Genomic DNA, 24,794 nt, shown 5'->3' with positions numbered 1-24,794 from the left:
CGCCCCCTACCACACAGCCCCGCCCCCACGGTGACATCACGTCCGGTGTATCCAACACGCCCCGCCCCCTACCAAACAGCCCCACCCCCACATTGACATCACGTCCGGTGTATCCAACAAGCCCCGCCTCCTACCACACAGCCCCACCCCCACGGTGACATCCCGTCCGATGTATCCAACACGCCCCGCCCCCTACCATACAGCCCCACCCCCACGGTGACATCACTTCGGATGTATCCAACACGCCCCTTCCCCTACCACCACAGCCCCACCCCCACGGTGACATCACGTCCGATGTATCCAACACGCCCCGCCCCCTACCACACAGCCCCACCCCCACGGTGACATCACGTCCAATGTATCCAACACACCCCGCCCCCCCAGATCCCCCCTTCCTACACACTGCGCGGATGTGACGTCATAAATCTGTTTGGGTTTCCATTGGGCACCGCCCACCTCTGCCATCCATCAAAAACCACCTCTGAGTGGCCGTGACGTCGCATCCGGTAGTTGCGGTGGACCCCACCCCTCGCAGGCCGTGACGTCATTAAAGTCGTGTTGGCCCCTGTTGAGCAACTCGCCTTTGGGGGAATGGGAGTATGCGAACATGACGTCACGCAACACAGCTGTCTCGTGCCGGATGGGACGTCATAAGATTATGTGGTGGATGTGACGTCACGTGCGTTGGGGAGCGGTGGTGCAGCGGTTAGCGCGCTACGAACCTGGCGACCCGAGTTTGATTCCCGCTCACGGCCAACGCCGGTGACAATTATTTGAACCGGTCCTGGGCCTCCCCTAGGTCGACTCAGCCTCAAATAAGTACCCGGTGCGGTGTGTAAACATCGCCACTGGGGAGACAAAGGCGGCCGGGCGTGGTGCTGGCCACCCACCCCCTCGTGTGCCTTTCCAGCCTTCATAGATGCTCGCTAACAGCACTTGCCCCTACAGTCTGTTACAGGCAACACGGGGGGCGGGGGTCTATGTTGCTTACATTCACGGTTGCGTGGCCGAACGGCTACAAAAAGAGTCATTGCCCCGAAACGTCGCCTCATTTGTATTCTACACAGGTCAAGGCCCAACTGAGCTGTGCGGCTCTTGTTTCAGAGGTGACCTGCCCACAAATGACTCAACGAAGAGGCTCATCACATGGACACTTACAGCGGCCACATCCTCTGAACGCGTGGTGTTGTTGTGGATTCTAAATGTGGAGAAAAACCCACGCGACCACGGGGAGAGAGACGCGCAGACTTTGCCAAATATATGGACTCCCATGGTAAACTGAACTTCCACGGTAAACTGGACTCCCATGGTAAACTGAACTTCCACGGTAAACTGAACTCCCACGGTAAACTGGACTTCCGTGGTAAACTGGACTCAGATGGTAAACTGGATTCCCGTGGTAAACTGGACTTCCATGGTAAACTGGACTTCCATGGTAAACTGGATTCCCATGGTCATGGGTCGGCAACCAACACAAATAACAAGAGCAGCCATTTTTTTTCAAACGTCAAGAGCCGCACTGCAGCCCCTTCAATAGCCGCAGGCTGCTGCCGGCCGCGGAGTGTGTGGTGGTGGAGTAACGTGTGTGGTGGTGGAGTAACGTGTGGGGGTACCCGCATCTCTTCCATCTGGGCAGCGTGGAAAGGAGATCAAATACTGTACTCTAGACTAGCGGGTAGTGACTGTGCGCCCTCTAGAGAAGATCCTTCCGCCAGCAGCGGAGTGAGCCAGCAACTTTAATAAAAGTTTATTGTTATATTTTTATCATGTTATTATTTCCCTTCTACGTGACTTTACCGAAAGAACCAAGAATATTTAATAAAAGTATTTTAAACTACAAGCTCAGATCACTGTTTTCTGAGCGGTCCCTGTCCCTTAAACCTGCAAACAAAACAAACAACCAGCACGTCTTGAAACGCAACAATTTATTACATTAAAACTACATCATTCAATCGGAATAATTAACAATGAGTAATGAGAATTCTACTCCGCGTCGCGACTCCAAAAGTTAAGAAGAGACTGCGTGGCCCTGTGGTGGCGTTTGGAGGGGGGCGGGCAGCCCTGGGCAGCCCTGGGGAGCCACGTGTAAGGGAGATAGCTTCAACAAGCGAGGCTGCGAGGAAGCCTCAGTCGCTCTCATTCAGGAGGGGTCCTGCCACAGTGTTGCGTAGCAGGGAGCAATGTTGCTTGCTGCGTTGTCATCCCAAGCGAGGAGGTAATGTCAGCATTGGGGTTCTTTTGGGCTAATACCAAAAGAAATATTTTTGGGTTAGATGGCGTTATTTATAAATGTGTCGTAACCCTCCACCACCTGACACGGCCAGTCAGTAAAAAAGTGTCACGTTGACAAAAGACTGCACCTGAATGAGTTAAATGATGACGTCACCCTGCTGCTCTATTTAAGACCGGGAGCAAGTGAGGGCTTCACTATTCTGGCAAATTGCCCGATGATGCTGGATGTAATTACCAGCGAAACGTCGTGCTACTCAAAAATTGTAAATATTGTGGATTCACTCAACACACCGGTGGGCTAAAGTAGTGAACTATTTGTCTTTTGCCAACGTGACACTTTTTTACTGATTGGCCGTGTCGGGTGGTGGAGGGTTACGACACATTTATAAATAACGCAATCTAACCCAACAACGGTTATTATGATTTGTTTTTAATGTCGTTTAGGTGGAAACCGGAGTACCCGGGGGGGGGGGGGGGGGAGAAGATACAAACTCCACACGGAGAGGGCCGAATTCGGGGCCCCCTTCTTGCTGTTAAGCCCGGGGGAAGCCGCTGCGATACCGCGCCACCCAGTTGCAGGAAACGCGGGCAGGTTGTGCACAACGAAGAGATACAGCGATCCACGGTGGCTAAGAGATGTTAACTACCTCGCCTCGTATGCAGGCGATCGTGGGACCCTGGCGCCTGCCGTACATTTGGAGTTTGCGTGTCTCTCCCCGTGGTCGTGTGGATTTTTCTCAGGGTCCTCCGGTTTTTCCCTCCACATTTAGAAACACGCGTTTAGGAGTATTTGACTGCTATACATTTCCACATCACGATAAGCCACTTCATTGAGCTGTCATTTGTGGCCAGGCCGCTCCTGAAAAAGAGCTCGATATCGCTGTGGACCTTAACTGGTAAAATAAAAAATAAATAGTTAAGTTTACCCATCCATTCTCCCCTCAATGGTTTCTGTGCCTGCGTATGCCGTCGTGACAGCGGGGGAATGTCACGCCAATGATGGCTACGATTAGCTGCCTGCTGCAGTCGAAGCGACTCGCTTGATGAAAGCGAGTCACTTATTTTTGTGTGATGTACAGCATTGTGTCGTTCTGCCGTAAAACGGGGACCCATATCTAGCATTGATTCGAGCAAGTCTGACCTGCTGATGAGACTGAACGCCGAACCGGTCCAGGGCCTGCACGTGTTGAACCAATGCTGCTGAAATTAGGCGCTCGCATAAGGTCATGTGGCTGATGAGATGTGTCCAGAATAGTTGACATTTTATACGTGGAGGGAGAGAGATGTGGAGAGGTACTGTATTCTCCACCGAGACCGATGATTATTGTGTCACGTGGTAAAATCTCATGAGGATTCATATTTCCAGTTGCCATACGTGTGCCCTCACCCAGTTAATGCGGTGTTCAAATCATGTCATCAAAATCAAATCGCACATTTGGTATTCGCGTCATTCTTACAGCACAAGGCGATCACACGAAGGTGCTAAGTTTCATAGACGGGCATAAGTCCTCAGTAGTTTCACGGCGGTGGCCGATGTTGCTCCGTGGCCTTTTACCCAATTGAGCGATCCATTCCGTCGGCAACGGCAATCATACAGGCAACTGTTGTCATCGGTGACCGGGCAGAGACCGTCAACCCACTGCGATGGGAGAACCCCGGTTTGAATCGCAGGCGGGTGCCGTAACCTGCTTTTGAACCCGAGGTCTCGGCGCTGTGACCTCTGAGCCACCCTGCCACCGCACCGATGGGGAGGATTTTTTTTTGTTGTCGTTTAAAACATTCCAATTATTTTTGCCCATTTGTGCCACTGTCATCGCCGCGTTGTCGGGAGGCGGAGGAATTTCGGATCGAGCTCTCACGGTGTCAAAAATGTGCATTCCTTCGCGTAGCAGCATAATGTTGCATTTTTTTTAATTACGTGAATTTTTTTTTACATTTTCGTTGCCAATCTCGGCCAAAAATTCTTCCCTGAAGTGCCAGGGACATGCTGGTTTGCTGGTGAGCTGCGTGGTTGCGATACCATTTTAATTTTCAAAATATGCCGATCGTCACAAGATCTGTTTACCATAACTTTGCAAATGTATTTCACATTTTTCAATCGCCTAGTTTGTTGCGCGTTGCCATACTTTTTAGGAGCAATAACAAAAAACTACTTCAAACATTCCTCAACTGCAGTTTCTCTCAACACAAGCCTGCCACGAGTCTTCTTGGCATTACAATCTATAACGCTTATAACGCACACACTGCCAGTTACACTCCAATAATTAAATAACTGTATTAACTACTATGATGTCATGACCGCTATGCCATCAAATAATATGGAAAAAACTTTTCGCGAAGCGCTAATTTAATGGACAATAGCTATTAATTTACAGCTTTAAATTGTTGATAGTCCCTAAAATATATTTTCTCGGGAAACAAAACATTTGCGAGGGATTAAACGGCACCAGCGATAATCGCGATGCGGCAATATTTTCCAAAACGGACGGTGCGATCATGCGTCGTGTACCGTAGTACCGCCACGTTTCGGCAACTCTCTCGGTAAGGTCAGTAGCGACTGGATTTAGTGTTTGTTAAAATATGACTGAAAATGGTGCCATATAAGTTATAAATAGAACTGGTTCTCAGATGGACGGACGGTAGACAAAACGGGCTGACATATTTCACGGCCGGAGCAAAAAGCCCCTTATCAGCCACCTGAAAAGTTCAACAAATATTGTTCAAACGAGGGGCTCGGAGCGATCGCCGGTGGTTGACCAGTTCCATTGGATGCACTTGGCCAAGGAAACGTTGCATTCACCACTGCGTAGATTTTTCACGGTTGTGCCGACTGCTTTGCGTTTGTACCCCGTGTAGTACGGCATGGCGTCCGATGTTTTTCTCCATGTGCCGGAAACTTATTCAAAAAAACAACTGGGAATACGGTTCCTCAAGAAGCTTCCAGCACGTGGAGCGAAACGTCGGACATCAGGACACGCGGCACAACCCAAAAACACAAGACGTGGAGCGCTGAATTCAGACTTTGCCAAGTATACGACGGCAGACGCTGTCGCAGCCTCAAACCGAAATCACAATATCTAAACAATCATCACGTACAAAACTATTTTTTTCCTTTTGTTTTTAAATTACCGTATATATTTTGTTTTTACAGCGCACGCGCACAGACGTGCAAAATGTACACACGCAGGAACCATGTACACCGACTACAACTTATCTGTTATGGTGCGTCACGAACCTCAAAAGCTTTCGGGTGCAATACCTCAACAGGCAGACCGACAACACGGTCGCTGGCACCGAGCCAGTGATGGAAATTTCATGCTGTGATGACAATGGTCGTGGGTATGATGATGCTGATGATGGTTGTGATTGGTAATTCATTTTTGTATGATATTGGTGGTGAAAGCCTACGTGTTAAATTGGTAATGATGGTAATGCTAATGCTAATAATGGTGCTGTAATGATGATGATTGGCAAAGATGTTGATAGGAATGATAGTTTATGACCGCGATGCTGAGATGCTGAGATGCTGCGTATGACGAATGATCAGCATCATCAACATAATGATGATAACTTGGGGAATGATGTTGTTCATGACAATGAGGGGTGACGTTAGTGATACTGAGTTTTCTTTCAATGTACGATGTTACTGAATGTGATTAATACAATCATGTTTAGTTTTATATGTAGCGTCGTCCATGAAAATTACATCTCTCACAATCACTGAGGCACTCCAGAAGAGCTGGATGGCAGCAGCCAGGCAGGGAGCTGGTGCCAACAATTTCCCACGCTCTGCAGTCCTCTATATAGTAAGATGTTTTTTGCCAATTAATAAGTCTTTATACACATGGGAGGAAACCGCAAGACCTGGAGTAAACCCACGAATGGTAATGTTAATGAAAATTAGAGGTTATCATGGTGATGCTAGGATTCTATACATGACTATGATCGGGATAATTATCATCTTTATGATAACTTGAATTAGTAATATTATTGGCGATCCTGATGTTGGTGATAGTGACGACGAGCGGAGTCGGACTCTGAACAGGAATTGAACTTGCAAACCTTCAGATTGTGAGTTAAGCACCGTAGCCACTGCACCACCTGAACCGATCACCCCACACAGCAACCCCACACCCCGTAACAAACCTACTGGACGCGGTCTCACTTGGAGAGCGATTGACGGAGCCGGAAATGGAGACAAGCGGCGATGTCGCGTCACTCCGAAAGAAAATAATTAATCCACCGCTCCTCACGACAGCGCAGGAGGTGGTGGAGGTGTGTGTGTGGTGTAGGAGGTGTGTGTGGACGAGGAGGTGTATGTGTGTGTGTAGGAGGTGTGTGTGGTGTAGGAGGTGTGTGTGGACGAGGAGGTGTGTGTGTGTCCCAAAGCAGTAGGCAGGAAGGTAGTGCACCTCACCTGGCGCGAATGTCACAGCCACAGTCGCAACTTAAAAGTGTTAAAATGCGACTGCTGCCGATGCTGCTGCTGCTGCGATTGTTGTTGCTGCTACGTGGGACAGGGGTTGTGTTTGGTGGTTGAGTGGATGGGTGGGTTTCTGGTTGGATGGGTAGGTGTGCGGGTGAGTGGGTGGATTTGTGATGTGAGCAAGTGTAGGTGTGTGGCGAGGAAGTTAATTCGTTGATGTGCAAGTGTGTGGGTTAGTGTGAATGTGTCGGCAAGCACATATGTGAAGGTGTGAGTGGATGGGTGTGCTGGTGTGAGTGAGCAAGAGGATGGGTGGATGGGTGAGAGAGTGAGGGCGTTAGTGGCTGGGTGAGTCAATGAGTTAGTGGCTGAGAGGGTTAACATGCGAGCGGGTGAACAGATGTATAAGTGATTAAGTGAGCGAGCGTGCGAGTGAGTGAATGAATGGCTGAGTGTAGAAGTGTGTAAATAAGTGAGCAAGCGAGTGGTGAGCGACGCCCGACATGAGCTCACACGTAGAAGAGCCGCACCTTGGAGGTGCTGACGAGGACTTCGTCGTCGAAAAAATTTGTCTCTATTACGACGTTTCCACTGTGGGGAGAGACACAGAGACTCAGCCTACAGCGGAGCGAGTGTGCGGGAAAGTGGGTGGGTCAATGAGTGTTCAGGTAGGTGGGTGTGTGGATGAGTGGGTGTGCATGTGTGTGGGCGAGTGTGCAAGTGAGTGGATGGTTTCGTAGGCGAGTGGTTTTGTGGTTGAGTGGGTGGGTTTCTGGGCGCGCGGGTGGGCGAGTAAGTGTGCGGGTGAGTGGGTGTGTAGGTGAGTGTGTGAGTGTGAAAGTGAGTGGATAGTTACATGGGTGAACGGTTGTGTGGATGAGTGGGTGGGTTTGTGGATGAGTGGGTGGGTTTGTGTATACGCGGGTGAGTGGGTGGGCGAGTAAGTGTGCGGCCAAGTGGATGGGCTTGTGACAATGAGGTGCGGGTTAATGGGTGTGGGTGTGTGAGCATGCGGGCGAGTGGGTGGGTTTGTTGGTGAGTGAGTCGGCTTGTGTCATCAGCACACTATCGTGTCATCGTCTGTCACTATCACGTCATCGCATCAGTGTTAATTCACTTTCTAGTCATTATATCATCATTATCATTGTGCGATTTATGTCACTGCAGAGTATCGTGTCATGTGTTATTGTGTGTAACTGCATGTTATCATGCCAAGATATTGTGTTGTCATGTCACATGTTATTCTGTGTTGTTGCATATCAGTGTGTTAGCAATGTGTGACATTGTAATAGGTTTTTACCCTTTTATCTGGCAACAAAGCTGACACCTTTATGCAAGGGATCATGTTTGCATTAACCACAACACTTGCGGTCAAAATGCAAACAAAAAGACAACTCTGGTGTTGGACCTTTTGGCGTCATCTGGTCCAACACCATGTGAGACTGGGCTCTAGAAAAAGCTGTCTCGGGTGTGGACCAATCAATTTCAAGGACAGTGCATACATTATCAGATTTGTCTTTTTGTTTGCATTTTGACCGCAAGTATTGTGGTTAATGCAAGCATGATCCCTTGTATAAAGGTGTCAGTTTTGTTGCCAAATAAAAGGGTAAAAACCTATTACTATATCTTGCTACTGGCAAAGGAGGTCTCATGTGTGATATTGTATTATTATGTCATATTATGTCACTCGTAACTGTGTCATCACGTGTTGTTACACGTCTACTGCGTGTTATCGGGTGACGTGTTATCGCGTCAAGTTTTATTATGCTGTTGAATGTCACTGTGTTATAGTCACGGATCATGTGTTGCCGTGTATCATTGCATGTCGCTACGTTGGCACATGCTACAGTGTTGTGTGTTGTCGTGTTATCGTGGTGTTGCTTTGTTAGTGCATGTTACTGTGTTATAGTGTTGTGTGTTGTCGTGTTATCGTGGTGTTGCTATGTTAGTGCATGTCACTGTGTTATAGTGTTGTGTGTTGTCGTGTGTTATCGTGGTGTTGCTATGTTAGTGTATGTTACTGTGTTATAGTGTTGTGTGTTGTCGTGTTATCGTGGTGTTGCTATGTTCGTGCATGTTACTGTGTTATAGTGTTGTGTGTTGTCGTGTTATCGTGGTGTTGCTATGTTAGTGCATGTCACTGTGTTATAGTGTTGTGTATTGTCGTGTTATCGTGGTGTTACTATGTTCGTGCATGTTACTGTGTTATAGTGTTGTGTATTGTCGTGTTATCGTGGTGTTGCTATGTTAGCGCATGTCACTGTGATATCGCGTCATGTCGCGTCATGTCGTGCGTGTCATGCGTACTTGAGCACGTTGGCTGGCATCATCTGCGACTCGGGCGCGGCTTCGATGAGCGACTGCCAGGTGTTGGTCGAGTTGGGGATCACAAACCCAAACTCAAAGTACCACTCTGCCGTGAGAGGACAACCACGCACACCTCGTCACACCTCGCCACACACTCGCACTCTTAACGTACACGTGCATCCGCTGTACATGTAGCATTATAAAGAGATTGGGAGGTGAGTGGGCGGTGAGCGGACGATGGGCGATGAGTGGGCAGGCGAGTGATTAAGCGAGTTGGGGGGCGAGTGGGTCGGTGAGCGGATAGGTGAGCAAGATGGGAGTTCAGTGGGCAGGTGCCCGAATGAATGAGTAAGTGGGTTGAGAGATGGGCGAGTGAGTTGGGAGGCGAGCGGGCATGTAAACGGATGGGTGAGCAAGGTGGGAGATGAACAGGCAGGTGAGCGAGTGAGCGAGCTGGGAGGTGGGCGGGCAGGCGGGCGGGTGAGTGAGTTGGGAGATCAGCAGTCGGGTCGGCGAGTGAGTTGGTGGTGGAGTAAGGAGAATTGGTTGGTGAGCAAGTGGATGAGCAAGCGAGCGAATTGGTGGGCGAGCAGGCAAGAGAGTTGGGAGGGAATTGGGTGGACACACACCTTCCAGACACTGTCCCTTAAAGAACACCTTCTGCTCCAGGCGAAATTTGTCCATCTGTTCAGCGGATGAGAAGTTGATCTCCCGAGACACCGCGCGGCATTTTAGAATCTTCTTGGGCACGCGTGCTGTGGGTGGTGGGGCGGAGGGAGGGATGGGAGGGGAGGTGGGGGGTTTGCAGGCACATGAGCCCACACATGGGTGAATAAGATTTGGCAAAGAAACGGTTACGCTGGGTGGGATGCGTGCATAGAATGGGGGGGGCGGCCGATTGACCTGACGGCAGACAGTGGGAGACTTTGAAGCAGATACAGAGGGTCTCTATGTGAGTTTGTGGGGTCTGAGGCCAAGAGCAGACGGTGAGATATTGTCAGGGCAGATCCTGCCTGGTTATAATGGAACTCCACTAACCTGGCCAACCATGCACAACAAAACTAAAAGGTATAGAGGCTAACCATGCACGGCCACTATCACTTTCGCACACGAGTACACGCACACTCGTACACACCCGAACACACCCAAACACACCAATACACAAAAAGGCAAAGATCTTCCGTATAGCCTTAACACACTGTTGGGGCAAGTGCTGTTCGTGAGCACACTAGGTGTGTGGGTGGCCAGCACCACGCCTGGCCGCATTTGTCTCCCTAATTGCGATGTTTACACACCACACCAGGTACTCATTTGACGTTCAGTCAACCTAGGGGAGGCCCAGGACAGGTTCAGATAATCGTCACTGGTGTTGGACGTGAGCAGGAATCGAACTCGGGTCGCCGGGTTCGTAGCGCAGCGTGCTAACCACTACAATACCGCTCCCCGACTGTAATACGCACACAATAACCGCCATTCGCCACTAAGTGGCGGTGATGTCACCACGGCGCCGGTGCCAGGCTACGTGCACTTCAAGGCCACGCGAAGTGTCGAAAGCCCGCTGGCAGGTCACGGGACAGTCCCAGCTGCCATGCGGTGACTGAGATGACTGGCCGATGCACCACCTGTGCCCCCTACTGTGCCAACTTGCTGTGTTTTATCCGCCCGGCGCTCGGCTCGTTGTTGTGAGCACACACACACACTCAGAAACACACGCACCTTCGTGCTCCACCCCAGGCACCGACAGGTCCTCCGTGCCCTGCCACAGCACTTTGCCACTCTCTGCATCCCGCAGGTTCATCCAGTTGCTGATGCGAGGGAAAGTCAAGGAATCAACATGGACCGCCGCCGTGTGTGCGCGCGCGTGTGTGTGCGCGTGCCTGTGTGCAAGCCTTGTGCTTGCAGGTGTGCGCACACTGGTGTTTGTGGAGGAGGCTCGTGGAGGAAGCGACTGGGCAGTTGGGAGGCAGTCGCCCTCCAGCAGCAGCAGAGGATGGAGACGGGAGGAGCGACGCTCACAACGTACGAGCTAAGCGCCGGGTGGATACAACGCAGCGAGTTGGTAGAGTGGGCAGCACAGGCAGCTCAGTCAACCCATGGCATCTAGGTCTTTCCCGTGAACCCCTGCTGGCGAGCCTTTCACATGTCACGTGACGGCCTCAAAGTGCACCTAGCCCGGCACAGGCACTTTTGTTGACGTCACCGCCCACTTAGTAACGAATGGCGGGTGTTGTTGTCGTCGTTTAATCCCACTGCTTGCGGGTGCACGCACGTGAGCTATTGTGTGTGTGTCACTCTAAACGAAGCTCACACGGGTCTTGTTTTGGCCACAGTTAGGCCTCATCTTCTCTCCGCTTGCGCCACACAGACCCCATTACAAGGACATCTGCACCGGTTTGAAACATTCGGACCGGCCTGGGTTTAACCAGGCTGGTACACAGTTGCGAGCAGTTCACAGGCACGGAGCGTTGGACTCGGGAGCTAATGCATAAACACGTTCCGACCTCGGTTGGAAAGCGTTACCAAAGGAATGTTTTGCTTGACGTGGGAAGAATCCCAAGTAGCTGGAGAAAACCCACCACCACGCACACGAGTGGGACAACACTCAGAGGGTCGACGCAGAAAGTACACTTGTAATACTGAAATCTGGCACCCCTCCCCCTTGCCCTCTCGCCCACCCTCTATAGGAATTTAATTAGCAGTAATGACCGTCACTAAGCGCATAATCCACAGGCGGCCGGGCCAGGCAGCGACCGCTGCTGCACGTGTGCCCTCCGAGCACAGCGAGCACATGAATATTTAAGTTTTTGACATTAGAACTCGGAGTGCGAAGGTCACGAGTTAAATTCCCAGTAGGGGGTCCACTCAGCTCATCATCATTATCCACCACAATCATCACTAAGACCAACATCATCAAATCACCACCACCATGTATGTATGTGGAACTTCTTTCGCACGGGACGTAGCTAACCATGCTAATCGGAGGTGTGTGGAGGGAAGGATAATAAACTAAACACAAAAAGCAGCTATTACCGAGATCAAAGACAAACATCCCTCGTATGGCCTTAACACACTGTTAGGGGCAAGTGCTGTATGCGGGTCAAACCACCATCGTCAAAACCACCGCACACAATCGTCCACCATCATCAAACCATCACGGTCATTGTGACTATCAACGTCGACGTCCAATAGTCTGAATGCTTCTGCTGGTGGCTGTGTGCCAAGGATGCGTTTCCACATGAAAAGAATCAAGTTTTTTTTTTAGATGCTATCAGCCACAGGGTCGTGTGGGAGTGTATATCGGAAGCATTGGTTCAATGCAAGTAAAACTCAGGAGCGGTTTAGACGTGCACTCTCTCACCAATGATTATTTGTGGCAGTGCGATAAGATTATATTGCATCGATCAAGGGCCCATGACTCAGCCTGGCTATGCTGATGAGACACTGCACGTTGACACCGTTCTCAAGAGTTTGCTTGTATTGAAGCTGCCAAACGACAGGCACTCCCAGAAGGTCGTGTGGTCAATGGGATGTGTAGGAAATACCTAAATTATTTGTATATAATTATTACTACTATAAGCCAAGAATGTGTCCCGCACGTGACGTCACTCCTCGAGGCCCACGCCCCGCGTGACATCACTCCACAGGAGGCCCACCTCCCCCCCTCATTAATATTCATGAGTGGGTGGATTTTTACACTAACGCAGAGGAAGGTCGAACCGAATTAAATAATTAATTGCGCAAAGTCGCTTCAAATATGACGTTTCTTTACAGAAAGTGACGATAAAAAAATCTAAGCAGCACAGTGCTTGACTTAAAGCTTTCGTGACTGCAGCAATTCATATTCTTGGGTCACGTGACTTTACCGTAAGACCCAAGAATACAGCACAGAGCTACGTCTGTGTGTGACGTCACTTCAAAAGAGCCCCCCCCCTTCATTAATACTCATGCCCACGTGGAAATTTACACTAACGCACAAGGTCGCGCACTCCACATGCCGCACCCCTCCCCTCCACAATAACCATGAGGGGGTGACGTCACTCCACATGCCGCACCCCTCCACAATAACCATGAGGGGGTGACGTCACTCCACATGCCGCACCCCTCCACAATAACCAAGAGGGGGTGACGTCACTCCACATGCTGCACCCCTCCACAATAACCAAGAGGGGGTGACGTCACTCCACATACCGCATCCCTCCACAATAGCCATTAACGGGTGACATCACTCCACATAGGGCAACCCCCCCCCCACTCATTAATAATCATGAGCTGAACAATTTTTCTATTGAATATCTCAGATTTACTGCAATATACACCCGTCCTTGGACGGGCAAAAAAGCTAGTAACATTATAATTTACTTATTTCTCCAGGAAAGGCAACCCGAGTCGTATGACTCTTTTCCAGCAAGGTCCTCCTTGTCCTGGGTTTTTATGTTGAGATGTTTTCAGCCGATTAACGATGGTGATACCGGAGCACCCGGAGAAAACCCACGCCTTGCGCGAGGACGAAGTGGGGGGGAGGGGGGGCAACACTCAATCCCCGTAGAGATGGAAGCCAATGGCGATTAGTCCACTGCTTTCTGCAATGCCTTCTCCCGACAAGCCACAGTGATGGCACATCCTCGACACCAACATTTGTGCGGTGATCCACCACCAACTGCCCCCCCCCGGGCAGCCTCCAGTGCCGTGTTACCGGCGTGCGCCACCACCGCCCGGGCCTCACGTGGAGGACGGGGAAAAGTGGAGCCGACGCTTCGTTCGTCTCGCCGCAGGGGCAGGAACGAGCGCATCTTCAAAGTGAGCTCAATTGCAGCTGAGCCACCTTTAGAACAGGTGTCGCCTTCCTATCCGAAAAGGGGAATGCGAGTAGGTACCCCCCCCCCAACACCTCCCCGACTTTTCACTCCTCTCGCCGCCCGATGACAAAGTGGGGTCGTGTTCCATAGCCAGGAGGGACAACGACCTGCGGGCGCTGCGGTGACAAAGCGGCGCCGCGGCCAATCAGAAGCCTTGGTCGTGAGTTTCAAACGGGACGAAACAACACGGCGTGGGAAGCGCACGGCCCGTGAGGCATGTGCAAAAAAAACAACCATCAGCGTATCACGACCCAAGCCATTGTGGTCCTCTTGTCTTAGAATCAGATTTTCTTCAGGATATGCTGACGGTTTTCTGCACATGCACAATGGCCGTGAGCCTTTTTACACCTGCGTGTGCGTCTCGTCTGAAGCTTCCAGTTTTCCAGGTGGCACTCTTATTCGGTAATGATGATGATGGGGGACTTTTCCCGTCATTTACAGATTTCATGAGAAGTGGGTCACCAACCCGCCGGTGTGGCAACTGGCGCTTTAGTGGAATAGAGACGCAGGGTTTGTCGAGGTGGTGCGGTAGTGCAGTGGCCAAGAGCGCTGCACTACGAAACCGGCGACCCGGGTTTGATTCCCGCTCACGACCAATAGCAGTGGTGAACATCTGAACCGGTCCTGGGCCCCCGCCTAGGTCGACTCGGCCTTAAAATGAGTACCTGGTGGAGCGTGTAAGCGTCACCACTGGAGAGATAATAGGCGGCCGCGCCTGGTGTCGGCCACCGATTTAACCTGTGCTGTGCCATCCTTCATAGGTACTCGCTAACAGCACCTGTCCTAAGAATCTGCTAAAGGCTATATGTGGGATCTTAATCTTGACGTACAGCTCCCGAGCGTGCTTTCCGGTTGTACCGCGTGTCGTTCAGCGCGGTGTACAACACATTTTATGATCGTAACATCCCGTGTCCGACGTTTCGCTCCATCAGGAAAACGCTGCCAAACGCGCAGAGCGCCGAGGCGTCGTGCGGAGTAACACGCGGCACAGCCCGGACGGACCATGTGGAGAGCGACGGCGTAAACAGTGCGCAAGCGATAGGGAAACGTCACGATTCATAGAACAATTCTCACGCTCAAATCGGTTGCGGACAACCTGTGTAAGTAATATTTAAATGTAAAAAATGTTTTTTGTTTACAAATCCCATCAGCCACACGCCCTTCTGGGAGTGTATATCGGCACCGTTGGTTCAATGGGAGAAAATTGCACAAGACGCTACAATAGTCACAACAAATGGGAATACACCAAGCAGTTAAAATACTAACAAGACAACGGAGATAAAACGTACGAGACAAACAGTAGAAATGAGGCCAGATGAACGGCAGCGAATATACTGGATTGACAACACTAACACGACAATAATGCGATGGAACAAAACGAGACTGACAATACAAACAGGGCAGAATGGGATGAACAAATACAAACGAGACTGCCAGGAAATGTTGACAGAACGAGAACGGGCCGTACAGAGAGACAAACGAGACACATAATCGTGACCCTCCCCCCCCAAAATCATGGCAATTAATCTCAGTCTCCAGGAGCACAAGGGAATTAATAAAGTTGCGCGAAAATAAAGTTGTCTTAAAAATGTAACTCATTGGCTGTGTCGGGTGGTGGCGGGTTTAACGACACACGCGATCGAACCCAAAACAACTCTATTATGGATATTTCACCCCCCACTGAAGGAGGGGATTGGAGGGATCCAGGACCAGTGCAGATATCACTCCGTGCCACCGATGTTATCCCAAGGCCGGGAATCAAAACTCGGATCGCCAGGTTCTTCAGCGCAATGCGTCCCCCCTCGTATTTGTAAGAAGTTTGCGTTGCCTTAAGACAGGTCAGCAACCTGCGGCTTCAGAGCAGCGTGCGGCGCTTTAAGGACCGCCACTTCATGACGTTATTGATTAAGGTCTTGTGTTCGCGTACATCGTGGCTTTTCAAATACCGAGCTATGTTTTTTTGTTTTTACCTAATTCCAAATAAATGGCTCTTCTTGTTATCTTGGTTGCCAACCCCTGGCTTAGGATATCAAAGAACCGTCAAGTGCTGTGTCGGTCTTTCATCGGTTACAGACTGGTCCTGTCTGTATGTAGGCCTGCATGTGAGCATATTATGTACGCTAGATGGTAAGAAACCATAAACTACTGATCCATCAAATTTAAATGTCACCGATATTAGCTAAACATCCCAATACAGGTATTCCTTGACCTAAGCAATAGATGCATTCCTGGAAAAGCGCACGTTTTATCTCAAAATTGCGTATGTCGAAAGCAATTTTCTCATAGGGAAAAATGTTAAAGGGGATTTCACTCACACTCGCAGACATAATCGCCTATATTATCTTCGCCTATATCAACACAATACAAGCACACACAATATTATACTCGGTCATAAATTCTTAACGACCTGTGTTCTCTTGCTACAGTACCCTCTCATTAATAACCCCCTTCCTCTCCGGATGTTCGCCATCCGGCCACCTGCGTTCTTCATTATCCCTTCACACTCCGTCATCGTCCCACACCGGCTGCCGGCAACGCCATTGGCTCGCGGCGCCAGGCGAGGGTGGGGCGCATGCCGCGCTGCGGATGACGTTATTCCGAACATCGCCTCACGTACGTCAATAAAAGGTCTAAAATATATAGAGCGCCGCTGCGTTACTCCAAAATACTGAAAACAATAGCTGCAATTTACTCCATTGGGATTACACCTTACAACATCGCCCCCCCCCCCCTACTCGACTGTACTATAACGCAATGTGTAATGTTACACGGTTATAATGTAACTTGTTATAATATAGCATCATATAATGTATTGTATCAAAACGTTAATAACACATTTTTTTATATGATGCTATAATATAACATCGCATAATGCATTATAATGTGATGGATATGCATTGTCTTAATATTATCAGAGTATATTATTAGGTTTTTTCGGTAAAGTCACGTAGGTAAAAAATTAAAATTAATAAAAGTAAGATAAAATTAAAAATTAAAATCACGACGTTTCGGAGGCAACACAAGCTTCCGTATTCAGGTGGAACCGTCACAGCCACGACAGCTGTATCAAGTAAATGAGAGATTACAAGAGCTACCACTCCGTATATATAATGGTTGAAGAGGGGAAGGGCCAAGTACGGCATACTTTTTATTAATATGATAAGGTGAGGCCTAAGACTAAGAATAGACTGCATAACAAAAGACTGAGCCTTTGTTATGGAGAGGTACGGTTTGTGACTACGCCTAGCCTACATAACAAAAGTGTGAAAAAAGAAAAAACTAAACCTGGTAAAACAAAACTGGCTGTCTATCAATAACCTATAATAGTTGTCTGTCAAATAAGATGGTCCAAATAAGTGTAGTTAAATCTTTTTTGCATGGTTAATCACATCTTTCCAATGATTACTCAGTTTGTAACCATCATCACGGTTGAAATGATGTCTGTGTTTGTATATTTGTATGGCTTCCTGTACAAACCTTTGATGGTAGCCAGGAGGTTTGCAGAGCACCTTGGTCTCGGAAAAGACAATTTCATGAGAGCCCACATAGCAATGATCGGCAACGGCCGAAGAATCAGTTCTGCCGTGTTTCAGATCTGACTTGTGCTCGCGGACACGATCAGAAACATGACGTTTCGTTTCTCCAATGTAGCAATCACCACAACTGCAACTCAATTTGTAGACTCCAGGATACTGTAAGTCAGGAACGACATCCTTCACAGATGGAGTCAGATCACGGATTTTATGCACTGTACTGAATCGGACTTGGATCTTATGTTTGTTTAGAATTTTGCAGATCTTTTTGGTCACGCCTGCTATGTATGGTAACGTGATAGTTTTGGTCGGAGTTTCATGTGGCTGTTTCTGTATGGTGGGAGAAACAGCTTGGCGGATGGTGCGGTCAGAGTATCCGTACCATCAAAGGTTTGTACACGAAGCCATACAAATATACAAACACAGACATCATTTCAACCGTGATGATGGTTACAAACTGAGTAATCATTGGAAAGATGTGATTAACCATGCAAAAAAGATTTAACTACACTTATTTGGACCATCTTATTTGACAGACAACTATTATAGGTTATTGATAGACAGCCAGTTTTGTTTTACCAGGTTTAGTTTTTTCTTTTTTCACACTTTTGTTATGTAGGCTAGGCGTAGTCACAAACCGTACCTCTCCATAACAAAGGCTCAGTCTTTTGTTATGCAGTCTATTCTTAGTCTTAGGCCTCACCTTACCATATTAATAAAAAGTATGCCGTACTTGGCCCTTCCCCTCTTCAACCATTATATATACGGAGTGGTAGCTCTTGTAATCTCTCATTTACTTGATACAGCTGTCGTGGCTGTGACGGTTCCACCTGAATACGGAAGCTTGTGTTGCCTCCGAAACGTCGTGATTTTTATTTTTTATTTTATCTTACTTTTATTAATTTTTATTTTTTACCTACGTGACTTTACCGAAAAAACCTAAGAATATGAATCCTTGCAGTCACGAAAGCTTCAAATCTAGAATTATCAGAGTATGTTTTTGTTTGCATTCTGACCACAAGTACCGGTATTGTGGTAAATGCAGACATGATTCCTTGTAAAAGGTTTCAGTTTGGTGTTTTAACATCTTAACACCTGTTTTGTTGCCAGAAAAAAGGGGAAAACCTATTCTCAATGTAATGGATTTCATGACATTGTATACTTTACCGTGTTATAATGTAATAACACATTATACAATGGTATAATATAACGTATATTGTATGCTACAATATCACACTGTTATAACAGTATACCATGACACATTATATGTAATAATATAGCATATACAGAGTGGCCCAAAAGTCAGGACACACAGGGTTATTATATTTAACAAATCATATAGCATACTTAATTTATTTTAACAAATGTTCAAACTGACTCCCATTAATATCCAATGCTTGCATGAATTCTCTTTTAAAATAAATGTAGGATTACAGCTGTAAACTTTGAAGGTTCATCAATTAAGTTTTGTCTCAATTCACTCAGGGTTCTCGGAAGAATAGATGAAATAGATATGAAAAATGATAATAGATAAAATATGAACTTAAATAATATAGTTAAAATGTCTTAACGCCAGTGTTAAAATCTATTTAATAACCCTGTGTTCTGGCCACCCAGCACGGTACTATATTCTGTGGATATCACAATTTTGTGTTACAATTAGTGTTAGAAAGTGTAACCGTTAAAATGTGTACTCGGTTATAATCTAATGCCACATATTCAGTTACAACAGTATGCCATACAGAAATGCAATGTTACAATATGAAGTGTCACACTATAATGTATTACAATGCCACGTGTTATCATGTAAAGTCTCATACACAATGCAATATATAAGGCAACGTGTTATACATTTAACGATAAGTTGTTATCACCGCTATAATGTATAAGTGATACAACGTTACGTTATATATAATGCATTACAATGCCACGTACAGCACTGTCATGCACAAGCAAACTTCAAGAGTCGCTATCACCACACTGCAAAGCATAAAACGCGATGTGCTATGACAATGTAACGTGTGATATACACTCGCAATGTATTCGCAAGGCCAAGGCGTGCAATGTGTTACAATGCCACGCGCCACCTCGCACACAGTGCAAAACATAACGCAGCGTATTCTGCAGCGATAACAGCTGCCGTTATTACCACCGCACGTTGTTGTATAATTCGACACGCAAGTATAAAAGGATGGTCAACTCGCCCACCACCCAGCACAGTCCAGGGAGATTCGTCACGTTCTGGTAAAATCTCCCGCTGCTGCTGATTGATGTAATCGCAGAGCTGTCAGCCCCTTATCAGTGCCCTATCTGATTACAGACCAATTCAGACCTTATTGGTCACCGCGTGCCGCTTATACATCTCAGTGTTCATCCTACAAAATCCCATCACAAGGGAGAAACACAAACAAATAGACAAAATAATGTTTGCTGCCCGTATTGAAACGGCTGTACCTCCGTACAAGAATACGGGGTTCGACCGTGTGGGTTGACACGTGGTTAGACATGTGTGGATTAGACATGTGTGGGTTGACACGTGTGGGTTGACACGTGTGGGTTGACACGTGTGGGTTGACACGTGTGGTTAGACACGTGTGGTTAGACACGTGTGGGTTGACACGTGTGGGTTGACACGTGTGGGTTGACACGTTGAGGGTTGACACGTGTGGGTTGACACGTGCGGGTTGACACGTGGTTAGACACGTGTGGTTAGACACGTGTGGTTAGACACGTGTGGGTTGACACGTGTGGGTTGACACGTGTGGGTTGACACGTGTGGGTTGACACGTGTGAGTTGACACGTGTGGGTTGACACGTTGAGGGTTGACACGTGTGGGTTGACACGTGTGGGTTGACACGTGCGGGTTGACACGTGGTTAGACACGTGTGGGTTGACACGTGTGATTTGACACGTGTAGGTTGACACGTAAAGGTTGACACGTGTAGGTTGACACGTAAAGGTTGACACGTGTAGGTTGACACGTGTAGGTTGACACGTGTAGGTTGACACGTGTGGGTTGACACGTGTGGTTAGACACGTGTAGGTTGACACGTGTGGGTTGACACGTGTGGGTTGACACGTGTAGGTTGACACGTGTAGGTTGATACGTGTAGGTTGACACGTGTAGGTTGACACGTGGTTAGACACGTGTAGGTTGACACGTGTAGGTTGACACGTGTGAGTTGACACGTGTGGGTTGACACGTGTAGGTTGACACGTGTAGGTTGACACGTGTAGGTTGACACGTGTGGGTTGACACGTGTGGGTTGACACGTGTAGGTTGACACGTGTAGGTTGACACGTGTGGGTTGACACGTGTAGGTTGACACGTGTAGGTTGACACGTGTAGGTTGACACGTGTAGGTTGACACGTGGTTAGACACGTGTAGGTTGACACGTGTGGGTGACACGTGCGGGTTGACACGTGAGTTGACACGTGTGGGTTGACACGTGGTTAGACACGTGTGGGTTGACACGTGAAGGTTGACACGTGTAGGTTGACACGTGTAGGTTGACACGTGTGGGTTGACACGTGTAGGTTGACACGTGTAGGTTGACACGTGGTTAGATACGTGTGGGTTGACACGTGTGGGTTGACACGTGTGGGTTGACACGTGTAGGTTGACACGTGTGAGTTGACACGTGGTTAGACACGTGTGGTTAGACACGTGTGGGTTGACACGTGTGGGTTGACACGTGTGGGTTGACACGTGTGAGTTGACACGTGTGGGTTGACACGTTGAGGGTTGACACGTGTGGGTTGACACGTGTGGGTTGACACGTGCGGGTTGACACGTGTGGGTTGACACGTGCGGGTTGACACGTGGTTAGACACGTGTGGGTTGACACGTGTGGTTTGACACGTGTAGGTTGACACGTAAAGGTTGACACGTGTAGGTTGACACGTAAAGGTTGACACGTGTAGGTTGACACGTGTGGGTTGACACGTGTAGGTTGACACGTGTAGGTTGACACGTGTGGGTTGACACGTGTGGTTAGACACGTGTAGGTTGACACGTGTGGGTTGACACGTGTGGGTTGACACGTGTAGGTTGACACGTGTAGGTTGATACGTGTAGGTTGACACGTGTAGGTTGACACGTGGTTAGACACGTGTGGGTTGACACGTGTGGGTTGACACGTGTAGGTTGACACGTGTGAGTTGACACGTGTGAGTTGACACGTGTGGGTTGACACGTGTGAGTTGACACGTGTGGGTTGACACGTGGTTAGACACGTGTAGGTTGACACGTGTGGGTTGACACGTGTAGGTTGACACGTGTAGGTTGACACGTGTAGGTTGACACGTGGTTAGACACGTGTAGGTTGACACGTGTAGGTTGACACGTGTGGGTGACACGTGCGGGTTGACACGTGAGTTGACACGTGTGGGTTGACACGTGGTTAGACACGTGTGGGTTGACACGTGAAGGTTGACACGTGTAGGTTGACACGTGTAGGTTGACACGTGTGGGTTGACACGTGTAGGTTGACACGTGTAGGTTGACACGTGGTTAGATACGTGTAGGTTGACACGTGTGGGTTGACACGTGTGGGTTGACACGTGTAGGTTGACACGTGTGAGTTGACACGTGTGGGTTGACACGTGCGGGTTGACACGTGGTTAGACACGTGTAGGTTGACACGTGTGGGTTGACACGTGTAGGTTGACACGTGGTTAGACACGTGTAGGTTGACACGTGTGGGTGACACGTGCGGGTTGACACGTGAGTTGACACGTGTGGGTTGACACGTGGTTAGACACGTGTGGGTTGACACGTGAAGGTTGACACGTGAAGGTTGACACGTGTGGGTTGACACGTGTAGGTTGACACGTGGTTAGATACGTGTGGGTTGACACGTGTGGGTTGACACGGTCTATCACTAGCGAAACGTCGCCGTACTCGGATGGTAAATGTTGTTGTTGTGTTTAACTCTCCAGCACAGAACCGCTGTGCGCGCCGTACCAGTCACACAATCGCCACGTTGTTTACGCGACAAACAATGCCCCCCCCTCTCTCACCCCCCTACTGATTTGGCCTGGACGGGTGGTGGCGAATTCAACGACACACAATTTATATTTAGGCCATCTCACCCCCCCCCACCAAAACACCAACCCTCTGCATCGTGAAAGAGATCGCCTTGTGGGAGCGATGAGGAGGATGACGCTGCTGACGAGGAGGATACAGGGTGAAGCCTTTGAGGATGGACTCGGCTTTGTCGCACTTCTCCATGAAGCCGCCGGCGAGATGTTCGCTGCTCTCTCTCTTCCTCCTGGGGGCTGGCTGGGGGCTTTCTTCCTCTCCACAACAACACCAACACGCACCTCCCTACCGGTTTACAACGCGGTTATTGACACACGACGTCGATTAATTATAATAACAACAATCGACGGTGATAATCGCCGCTGCTCCCAGGTTGACAAAACCCCAGCCGCGTCCCGAGGCAATAGAGCGGCGTCGTGACGTCACGCGGCGATTAGTGACGCCCCTTAGCAACCGCGGCGATGACGTCACCGGAAGTCGCCTTCTGCCGCGGTGACGTCATGTGTGCTGTGTCTTTGATGACGCCGCGAAGCCGTTGTGACGCGCGAGAGGAAACTTGTATCGGGTGACGTCATGGTGCAACGGCAAGCGCCAATCCGTGTATGATTACGTCATGCATCGATGTGGCTCCCGCTTATTAAATGACGTCATGTCGCGGTGTGCCGACAGGTTGTGATGACGCCATGTAGGCTGGTAGTAACAATAACTTCGATCTTGATTTGAAGCTTTCGTGAGTGCAGGAATTACTCTTTGGTTCTTTCTTTCTACGTGACTTTAGGTGTATAGAGTTTAGATAAGGGAATTCTTTTGGGATGGATGGTGGTGGGAGTCAGGTTTTAGGTAGGCATCCGTATGGGTGGCTTTCCTGTAGAAAGTGTCCCATTGAGCCATCTGGTCTATTTTCGATTAAAACATCCAAGAATGGTAACTTGCCATCCTTTTCCACCTCCATGGTGAATGTGATGGCTGGGTGTATGGAGTGGATGTGGTTGAAGAAATGGCCCAGAGCTGGTAGGCCATGTGGCCAGATGACGAACGTGTCATCTACGTATCTCTCCCACAAGGAAGGACGAAGGGTGGATGCCTGGATAGAATCTGTCAAATTTCTCCATGAAAACATTGGCTACAACTGGAGATAAGGGAGAACCCATTGGGATACCTTCAATTTGTTTGTAGAATGTTCCATTCCAAGTGAAGTAAGTGTTGGTGAGGCAGTGTCTCACCAGGGCCGGTACATCAGCATTCAGTCCTTGTAGGACCAAATCTTCAATTATTGCAATGGTGTCAGGCACAGTAACGTTGGTAAACAAAGATACCACATCAAAACTGACAAGCAAATCACCTGGAGATAGTGAGATGTCCTTAATTGAAGATGTCAAGTGAGCTGAGTTGAGTACAGCTGAGGTGGTCTTACCAGTGAATGGTTGCAAGGTCTCAGACATAAATCGGGCCAGTTTGTAGGTGGGTGAGATAATGATGGAGATGATAGGATAGAGTGGTGTACCTTCTTTGTGGATTTTTGGTAAGCCATAAAATCTGGGTGGTTTAGCAGCAGAGGGTTTTAAGGAAAGCCGTTTGGTTGGTTCGATTAAAGATGTCGGATCAGTGATGATGTTGGTTTTCGTAACCAGGCGGTTGGTAGGATCTCTATTGATTTTGGTATAGCTGCCATTAAGTAGGTACTGAATTTTGTTATTGTATGTGGTTTGTCCACGATGACAGTGGCATCGCCCTTGTCGGCTGAGAGGATGACTATGTCATCTCTCTTTTTTAGTTGAGAAAGCTCAAGACGCTCATCCTTGCTGATGTGGCTAATAGGTGTCTTTGCATTTTTGAGGATTGCAGCAATTTCTAATCTTGCCACGTCTGCAGGAATGTGTCCCAAACCCTTAAGGACTACGTCGACCTGGGCAATGATGTCATCAACTGGGATGTGTTTAGGGGTGACTGCGAAATTCAACCCTTTAGCTAGAAACAATTTTAGGCTGTTGGAAATGACGATGGCTTTTTCTGAGCTCTCTCCGAGCTTACATTTACAAGCAAATTTCTTACATTGACATGCACAATACAATGGCCACCCCACAGCTTCGTTTGTCAAGATTTATCTGATCTTACATTTACATTCAAATTTTATCTCTAGCCCCGCCCACTGACCCTTGGGCTACACCCATCTCAAACCTTTATAACTCCCTGCCTTAGCAGCGCTTCCACCATATATTTTTTCCTGCCTCAGCAGCTCTCCCGCTATTTCTTTCACCTGATGACGATTTCTTGTATTGCGATCGAAACATCGTGATATTGTTATTTTATTTTATTATTTTTCTTTCTACGTGGATTTACCGAAAGACCCAAAGAATATTAATTCCTGCAGTCTCTAAAGCTTTAAGTCAAGAT

The 24,794-nt window shown here is 48.4% G+C and overlaps 1 protein-coding gene across 1 annotated transcript; it reads right to left on the bottom strand.

Moving 5' to 3' along the window:
• Positions 1-6,914: 6,914 nt before the first annotated feature.
• PDE6D (phosphodiesterase 6D) lies at positions 6,915-22,807 on the bottom strand. Its single transcript, XM_078611532.1, has 5 exons — positions 22,543-22,807; positions 10,682-10,770; positions 9,595-9,720; positions 8,966-9,071; positions 6,915-7,249 (listed from the first exon to the last, which is right to left on the bottom strand). The coding sequence occupies exons 1-5, from the start codon at positions 22,587-22,589 to the stop codon at positions 7,168-7,170; spliced, it is 450 nt and encodes a 149-aa protein (XP_078467658.1). The 5' UTR covers positions 22,590-22,807; the 3' UTR covers positions 6,915-7,167.
• Between the last annotated feature and the right edge of the window lie 1,987 nt (positions 22,808-24,794).

Source organism: Lampetra planeri, chromosome 36 (genome assembly GCF_965212315.1).
Source record: "Lampetra planeri chromosome 36, kcLamPlan1.2.h2, whole genome shotgun sequence".
Classification (NCBI taxonomy): domain Eukaryota; kingdom Metazoa; phylum Chordata; class Hyperoartia; order Petromyzontiformes; family Petromyzontidae; genus Lampetra; species Lampetra planeri.
This window is presented reverse-complemented; position numbering and strand designations above follow the sequence as displayed.